Genomic DNA, 9,552 nt, shown 5'->3' with positions numbered 1-9,552 from the left:
GCTGTGGGAACTCTAAAGCAAACGTTCTCAATGACTACCTTGGAGGAGTATGAGTGTATCGACAAAAAAAGGGGAGTTGGCAGCAATTCTACGATTTCTCAGCTAATTGATGCTCAGATTGTTGCTAACGAGGAAATAAGGAGGCTGAAGGCTAGGAATGACATTCTTGAGGGACATCTCAGTCAAGCCAAAGAGGAACCTGGTTCTAGCAGTGCACAGGGTACAAAGGTTGCCCGCTTGACGGCTGAAAATATAGACCTAAGGAAACAGGTTGAGAACCTAAAAGAGCAGCTGATAAATGAACAGCAGTCTGCAAATGCTCGAGTGGATGTTCTTCTCAAAGCCCTTGCCCCTTCATCCTTCCCTCCCTCTCCAGTGCCCCTTAAACAGTTCCCTTGTCAGTGTCCAATTTATTTGTGCTTGTCTTAGTCCTAGTATCTTGTTTTGGGTTGTTGTTCTTACCACTGTAGTACTTTAAGTTTGTTTATTTTGTGGATGTTTTAATTTATAAAAATGGTACTATTGCCTATGTTTTTCTTCTCTAATTAATTAATGAGCATCTCAGTCTTTTGTTATGCATGTTATACTCTTACGATCTATTATTAACCATGTTGTGTGCACACAAATGGCAGGAGTTAACTTTGCTAGACTTCTTTTTGTGTTTACTTGCATAGTTTTTTTTATGATGCCAAAAGATGGAAGAAAAATTGAAGGGGAGAAACAGATTCTCAGGGGGAATATAACTAATCTGCAGGGGGAATCATATGGTGATCTGGTTCTCATGGGGAACTTCCATTCTAAGTTTGTCATCATCAAAAAGGGAAAAATTGATAAGATATGTACTTTTATTTTTTGATGATTTAACAAACTTCATATGAGAATCAGATAGGGAACCTGATACAAAGTCTCGAAGTGCTCGGAATAATAAGTTACATGTCTGGTACAAGTTCCAATGATATCAGTCAAAGGAACAGCAGAGGGAATAGATAGCTATCAGTTCCTCCGGTCACAGTACAAGTCAACTCTTTACAGTTGTTAAAGCTATTGCACTGTTGCATTGCACACGCAACAGCGCAACAGACACTTTTTGAAGTATGTTATGTACCGAATACTTGCTTACATCATCCCAATGACCTCACTTATATATTACCAATATGAGGCAAGGGATTACACACACTTGCAAACCCTAAAATATTAATTCTCTCTCAAGTGTGTAGTCGCCTTCATTCACTCCAAGGCTTGAAGAACAAAGTAGCAACAGAAGAAAGGATCAGATTCCAGCACTGAGTTCATCGTGTGTCCTTAGTATTGTTGTATCTATGTTAATGTTAGTCACTTGTAATTCCTACTCAGCTTAGTTAAAAGCATCTCGTAGGATATCTTTGTAAACCATAAACCTTGTGTTTGTGTTTGACTAGAGTTAGTCAAAGTGGTGGGCTTCTCTATTACAAAAAGGCTTGCAATAGAGTTATTGCAAGTAGGTAAGGGATTAAGAGTTTAATTCCTAGGTTACAATAGGTTGTAATCTAAAGTTACTCAGTTAGTGAAGTTAAAATCTTACGAGTGTAGGTCGTGGTTTTTAATCCCGTGAGTTGTGAGTTTTTCACGTATAATACTGTTGTATTATTTACTTACTGCTTTGTGTGTGTTCTGTGGGAATTAATAGAGAATCAGATTCTCTATACAGTTTGGTGGACTCTAAGTTTACATAAATCATGCATGATATTCACGTTCTCCGTTTACAAAAGATTTAAAACTGTGCTCATAACCAAAAATAATATCTATTTCCAAGGTCATAAATATTAAATCATGACCGAACCAAGAAGAAAGTAATTATCTCGACCGGACTATAATAAATTCTTCTGCAATCAAATTACTAATATAAAGTAATTATTAAATATATATTTCATAGCATCAGGTGACCAAGTATAACGGTGGAGCCAGAAATTCATATTTAAAAAAAATTAAAAAATGGTAGTGTATCACTATTGGGATTTGGACATGTGACCTAAAGTAATTTGTAATTAAACATCCTTTATTATTGGATCATAATCTTTTCTTTTGTCAAGAGGATTTAACAGTAAAAGAAATTTGTTTGATACTATTTGTGCAATATAATTTTTTGGCGAAAAAGATTCAATCGAACCTCATGTCTCCCTTTAGCTCGGCCACTTACCAAGTATGTAACCCTATTTGTTTGAATTTACTAAATTTATGCGACAACAATGAGTAGAATTAAAGAACTCTCAATACCTTCAAAAATCAAAAGCGGTACAGAACTAGCGAGAGTTGAATTAAAGTACCCCTAGTACACATCATATATCTAATGCAGACTCATTAATTGCTCAAAATACACAAAAAATGTTCTTTTATATTGAAAATAAAAAGAGAAAGAAGATAAAAAGTCTCAAGTATTAATGTGAAGAAGTTAAGAATTCACAAAGATAGAGGGGTTTGGCCCTTGGGTACTTTGAATTATACAAACAATTTTTTAAACTTCGATTGCACGTTTGGGAAGGGAAGCCCAAGGTCAAAGAACAGACAAGAAGGGTTTTAAACGAGGGGTTAGATTTCTGGAGTTTCACTAAATTTTAAGTCCCCAAAGTATGGCATTTGACTCACTGAAACATCCACTTTTTAAATAAATACATTTTAAATAAATTATGTTGGGATACTTTGTAATCTTTAATTATTATTATCTCCGTCTCAAATTATCTGTCGTAATTTCTAAAAATAATTGTTTCAAATTATTTGTCATTTTAGAAGTTCAAGATAAAATTAATTTTTTTCATATTTTATCCTTAATAGTACTAAAGATGGAAATAGCGCATAAATAAAATAAATATTCAATAAAAAAAGATTATATCTTAAGACATAAATAAGGGTAAAATAGTCTAAAATCCTAATATTTTCTTGAGGGGCGTATAAAAGAGAAACACGACAAATAATTTGAGACGGAAAAAGTATATATTATCTAGATATGGTTGTCAATTAAAGCACGAGAAATTCAAATTAAAATAAAAAGGTTAATTTTTGGAAGAAACTTCAAACTTTCAAATAATTCCATTATTGTTATTATAGGAAGACTTACATAATTGCTTTCAAGAAGCAAGAAAGTTTGAGGAAATCCATGGCTTGGTTTTCAATAAAGTCAGAATATCGAAGGAAATTGACCCGTGCGGTGCTTATTTAAATATAATAAAGTGAAAGGCCAACTTAAACTTAGGTGGTTGAATTTTAGCTAAGAAAAATCTAGGTAATAAAAAATTACTGTGTGGTAAACACAAACCCTTAACATAAATGATCATACACGTGAAAACCAAAGAGAATAGTGGGTGGGGGACCCCATTTTGGATCTTTACATTACTGTGCTACTGTTAACTTTGTAATGAATGTCATAATTTAAGCTCTTGAACTTCTATTAACTTAACAATTGAACAATCAAAGAAAAAGAAATGAACACGTAGATTATTTTCGAATTAAAAAAATGTGAACAAAGTGAAAGCATTAACTCGATTATTACTTATCTTCACCACTAAGATTGTGACGGGGCGGCAGAGGTTTCGGATTCAAAATCTGAGAACGAAATAACCTTTGATAGGAGTGTTTTATTTCTTAAAGTAGGACTTTTCGGTCCGAATTCGGATATATTCAGTATCAAAATGAGTATCAGACATTGAGCGAAAAGTCAAAAATAAAAGATTATTACTACTTAATTCCATTTTCCCCATCTATCTTACTGTCTTTTTCTTTAATTTGGTAATTCATTTTGCCTCGTTTGCACTCTTGCTAAGCGAGAAATGAAAGTGGAGGTGGTAACAGAGCGGACTGCGTTCGTACACCTTTACTGCTTGTTTTATTTTCCTTTTCTTCTTTCATTTTGTAAGTCGCAACTCACAAGATTTAATTAGTACTCCTCTCTTATTTTAACTTGTCCCATTTTGTATTTTTCTTAAAAAATTAATTAAGTATTGTTTTACTAAATTCACATTAATGGTACTTGGAGAATCTAAATTTGACAACTAGTAGGCAAATTAGTTGGGAAATAGTTGTTTAATAATAAGGGAAAAATTGAAAACAAAATAATTATTTTTCTCTTAATTTTCTAAAGTGGACAAGTAATAGAAAAAATCTATTTTAGTATATTGGACAAGTAAAAGGAATTAAGTACCTTGTTCTTTTTTCTTTTTCTTTTTTTTAATTTGTTTTTTCTCTTGAGCTTATCAGCTGGTTAGTTCCAGCTTTCCCTAACCTATAACTTCAAACCCATATTGTAACGACTAATGTTTTCACTATTCTGTTTTCTTTCAATGTTCATACATATGTATATTAAATACTTTTGCTGGTAAACTTATACTTTTGTAGGTGAAGAAGATTTAAATCAAAGATTTGTATTAAATAATATTATTATAATCATCAAAGGTTGTGGGGAGGGGTAAGTATGTCTTCATCCTTAATTATAGGTTTCGGTTTCGAGTCTTGAGTAAGAAATTGACTTTGGTAGCTAGGAGCACTTAACCCCGTAACTTCCAGTAAGCTAGTTACCTTTAAAATAATATTATTCCATTGAAGGAATAATTAGTCTTTTGAGATTTTTTTTGTAACTTTTTTTATATCCACAACCAATCCTAAAATTGATGAAAAATAAAAAAGAAAGAAAGAATAAATAAATGTTTCTTAGCATTTTTTCAAGTATATTAAGGAAAAGAGATACTCCATTAGGTAAAAGTTCAAATACAAAAGTTTAGGATTTACCTACTAATTCAACTTTCAAGGCCAAAAAATGTCTAAGGACTTGAAAAATATTAGGACAAGAAAGTCAAAATCAGCTGAGTAAAAGCTTTTGAATTTGTTTGTGGACCCCAAAAGGGTCAACTAGGGTAGTTTAACACTGTTCTAATTTAGGACTTATTGTCCCTAAAATACCCCTCAAGTTTTCATAATAAGATAAGCTGCCCTTAATTACCTTAGCTGGAGAGTATCTTTGAGTATAGTCAATTACTTACTTTAGCAGAAACTGTATTCAATCTGACAAGTCAGTGGAATAGAAGCTGAGAAAGAATGGAATAGAAGGAAATGGATTTTTGGATCCTGAGAAAACTATAGCTTCTAAATATTTAAAAAATAATCATAAGTCTGTGGCTAGTCTCATAGGGAATTTTGCATCTTAATATAATTTTGCGCTTTTGCCTTGGGAAATGTTTTTGGTCTGTGACTCTGAGTTTCCAAATAGCTATTCAAACTACAAGTAATTTATAAAATATTAGTACTTGGAAGTTTGCTTTGTCTTGAATATATACACATTAATTTATCTCCGACATATATAATAATTAATCATGGACTTAAGCTCAATATAGTCATGAAAACAACAATTAATATCCTAATCCCTAGTAGGGTAAATTTACTGAGTTTCTTGAGATTCTTCCATTTGGACTAAACAAACTACAAATGGGTACAACAAGACATTGAAGTGAGAAATAAGAGTCATAGGAATCCATTTTTCCCTTGACCTTAGAGTTTCTTGGTAGGTTATTCTAATTGGTATATTATTTTTTTCTTTTTTGAATTTAATTTTTATACGCTTACAATGTATATTTTCTTAACACTATCAGATCACCTATAAGTTGTCGTTCATTAAACATCAAGATTAGTAACCTGAAAAATAAGATAATTACTTATCTAAACAAGTTAAAATACACTAATAACTTTTTAAAAAAATTACACTATCAGTGTATATAAGTAAATCTTTCCTTTTTAATTTAAATTATATACATTGAAAGTATAATAAATCTTACACTATTAGTATAATATAACTGATTATATATATAGCAAGTTATTACTCTATTTTAAAGGTATCATATATCATAGCTGATATGGGAAATTATTTGTCATTATAGATCAACTTAACCTGATAACATAAATAATTTTTTACACGATCAGCAGTGGCAAAGCCACATTCAATTAAGGGGTGTCGATTCGCCAAAAAATTACACTGTATTGCTAGATAAATTTTTTTATTTTATGTATATTTACTGTATGTTGACTTTCTTTAACTTTTCGGTATATCTAATTTTTATATTTTTACACAGTTTAGTAAAAATTTTGGCTCTGCCAAATATGAGTAGAAACTCTTTCTTTTTGTCTTAGCAAAAGAAGATAGAGCCAAATTTGGTTAATTTCCAAAGAAGAGCGAACGAGATATTTGCAAAAAAAAACAAGCCAAGTACGTAGAGCTTTAAAGTCACCAGAAAAGGCGGCTGATCCTTCGGAGGCAGACCCCTCTTCAGGAAGCATATAATCACTTCTAATTAATTCTCATACTTATTGGACTTCTCTCTTCAACTTATCTATTTGGAATGCATGCTATAAAGTTTTTTCTTCTCTCTTAGTTTCAATATTAGGTTTTTAACTCTTAACACAAGGAAGATCAATAGTTAGTTTCCTTAAACAAGTTTTTTTTTGTTTAGGTAGCTAGGGTTTTCCAAAGAAGAAGAGAAGTTGTTTTCTTTTAGATTTTAGAGAAGAAATGGAAGAGAGAAATGAGAAAGAAAAAATGGATGAAGTGATGCTACCAGGGTTTCGTTTTCATCCAACTGATGAAGAGTTAGTAGGGTTTTATCTAAGGAGGAAAGTTCAGCAGAAACCTATCTCCATAGAACTTATCAAGCAACTTGACATCTATAAGTATGATCCATGGGATCTACCAAGTAAGAAACAACTTCACCCTTTTATTTGCTTAAAAAATAAGCTTATTCATATGCTTTTGCATCAATTTTTTTCATATGAAATGACTTTGGCCTTTACTTACATGTTGTCCTTGGTATTTCTTTTTGGATTTAACTTATATACATACGTTGGCAGTTAAAGAATTTTTACACGGAATTAAACCTAGTTATTGTAACAAGTAATATGCCCTTACCTGTTATGGACCGTTACCTGTAGCAAGTAATAATCTGACTAATCCACTTGTTAGGGCGGAGTTAGGGAAGCGGAAATGGTTCATCCAAATCTCTTTTGCCGAAAATTTATATTATATATACAAGGTCAAAATTATTTTATATATATATATATATTAGATGATGAATCTCCTTGCTTCTTAGCATATTTACTTCTTTTATTTTTTTTGAAATCCCCTATTTTAAAATTCTACCTCCATCACTCCCTTTAGTTATATTTTAGACGAGCGAATAGAATAAAATAAAAGATTTCACTAGAAGTTAAACTCTTTGTTTTTTCTCTTCTTGATTTCTTCTCTTTTAATTTCCTCATGACCTTACAAGATTTCCAAGCTAACTACTCCTTTGTTTTGTTGTTACTTTTTCCTAGCAGAGTTGGCAACAGTGGGAGAAAAAGAGTGGTATTTCTACTGTCCAAGGGATAGAAAATATAGAAATAGTGCAAGGCCAAATCGAGTAACTGGAGCTGGTTTTTGGAAAGCCACAGGTACAGATAGGCCTATTTACTCTTCTGAAGGATCTAAATGCATTGGCTTGAAGAAATCCCTAGTTTTCTACAAAGGTAGAGCTGCAAAAGGCATTAAAACTGACTGGATGATGCATGAGTTTAGGTTACCTTCTATCACTGACTCCACAGCACCAAAAAGATTCTTGGACAAACATATTCCTCCTAATGTAAGCTTCTCAAAACTCTAGTTTTATATTATCAGTATATTTGAATCTGTTGTAACAAGTAATTGGCCTTATTTTTAAGTTATTATTCCAATTTATAACGTTCAATTAATTGTAGTTGTCTTTTAAGTGACCCGATAATATAAAAAGTTATTTTCTACAATCAATATATATATATATATATATATATATATATATATATATATATATAAAAGTTATATTCGATAAGCTAATAACACACTAACAAGGAAAGTATCAGTATATTTTATTTATTATAGTATGTAACCGGCTAACTTGATAATGTTAAAAGTCTTTACACGGTCGATATGTATATTGAAATTAAACTTTTTGCAAATGGATTTAATTTATATATATCAATAACGAAAACTTTGTTACCATTATCCGTTTATTTTAATCTATTGTAGTACGTAACTGGATTTATTTCTAAGTTATTCATCCAATGTATTATACTAGTTAATTACCTGGAGTTATATTTATCGTGACTTGATAGTGTATAGTTCTTTTGCATTGTCAGTACACGTTAAACTCTTTACTAATGTAATGTTTTTCTTGGATATTTTAGGACTCATGGGCAATATGCAGGATTTTCAAGAAAGCAAACTCCAATACACATAGAGCTCTTTCTCATTCTTGGGTATCACCAACAGTACCTGAAAACACTACATCAGATTTTCTAACCAGCAGCCACTTTACTAATTATTCAAATGAAATTTCATTGATAAACAAAACAAGTTCACCTATCCAATTTAGTGGTTGTAGCATTAATGATTTACAAAACTCATCATCTAATATGACTAGTTTCTCCACATTAGATCTTCCACTTTACAAATCCCTCAACTCAAACTATGACCCTATCACAAGTTACACATTTTCTTCTTGTACTGAAACTTCTGAAATACTACCATTACCAAAATGCATCAATATGAGCAATAATAATATTGATGCTTCTTCTTTGCTTCTAAACATGTCATCTTCTATATTTGGAGATTATTCGATACCGTTACCGGAGAATATAGAAGGTGGTGGTGTTCATGATCAAGAAACAACCTTAAAGGAAGCTAATCATGTGAACAATATGGATCATATGGAGGAACAATGGAGAAATGTTAGATCTATTGGATTACTTCCTTTGAATAATTTTCCTTTGAATATGGCTGCTGATGCTTGGAAGACGAATTTGCTTTGGGATTCTTCTCCTTGTCCTAGCAGTGAAATAGCCACAAGTTATTCTACTAACAAGTGCTACACTTGACCTACTACTAATTTTAGTGTTATGTTTTTTAGTTTCAAGAACTTAGCTTTTGTTTTCTTTCTTTTGGATTTTGTTTTGTGTTCTTTATGAGGTACTTTTGGGCTTAGTTTTAGTTTTGGATTAGTGTTGTAAAAACTCTAATGTAGGTTTTTCAATTGGTTCATGACTAATCAAATCGTTTCCCGAAAAGTTTTGGCCAAGATATGGAACAACAATTTCATATTACATACCAGCCAATATTGTTTCATTGTGCTCTCTGATGCCTTTCCTTTTTGCCTGTATTTATTCTTATTTGTTTTCTTTCCTTTGTCTTCTTTGGTACAATTATATTGGGATGCCACATACATTAACCTATATAAAACAATAGAACTTTGTGTTTCATTGCGATTTTTACTAGCAAGGTGATATTATATACGGTAAAAATTAATCCGGTCTCAGAAGTTGGGTGAATTAGGAAGTAATACGTGTCAAGGATGACCAGTCAATAGTAAGTTAACCATGGAGACACCAGACACAAACCTGTAGTCGGATAAGATGTTGACACCGGATACAAACATGTGGCCGGATAATAAACAATTCAAGTTATGACTATTACATAAACATTATAGAAGATCCGAAGATTCCTCCGGCCTTTATTAGCATTTATTAGGC

At 31.7% G+C, this 9,552-nt stretch overlaps 1 protein-coding gene across 1 annotated transcript; it reads left to right on the top strand.

Annotated features, from left to right (window-relative positions):
* Positions 1 to 6,300: 6,300 nt before the first annotated feature.
* On the top strand, positions 6,301 to 9,080 carry LOC107779749 (protein FEZ-like). The gene is made up of 3 exons (XM_016600232.2): positions 6,301 to 6,707; positions 7,330 to 7,631; positions 8,212 to 9,080. Exons 1-3 carry the CDS (start codon positions 6,527 to 6,529, stop codon positions 8,899 to 8,901), a joined length of 1,173 nt encoding a protein of 390 aa, XP_016455718.2. The 5' UTR covers positions 6,301 to 6,526; the 3' UTR covers positions 8,902 to 9,080.
* The last annotated feature ends 472 nt before the right edge of the window (positions 9,081 to 9,552 follow it).

This window comes from Nicotiana tabacum, chromosome 24, assembly GCF_000715075.1.
Source record: "Nicotiana tabacum cultivar K326 chromosome 24, ASM71507v2, whole genome shotgun sequence".
Classification (NCBI taxonomy): domain Eukaryota; kingdom Viridiplantae; phylum Streptophyta; class Magnoliopsida; order Solanales; family Solanaceae; genus Nicotiana; species Nicotiana tabacum.
The sequence above is the reverse complement of the archived record's forward strand: the minus strand, read 5'-3'. Positions and strand labels throughout refer to the sequence as shown.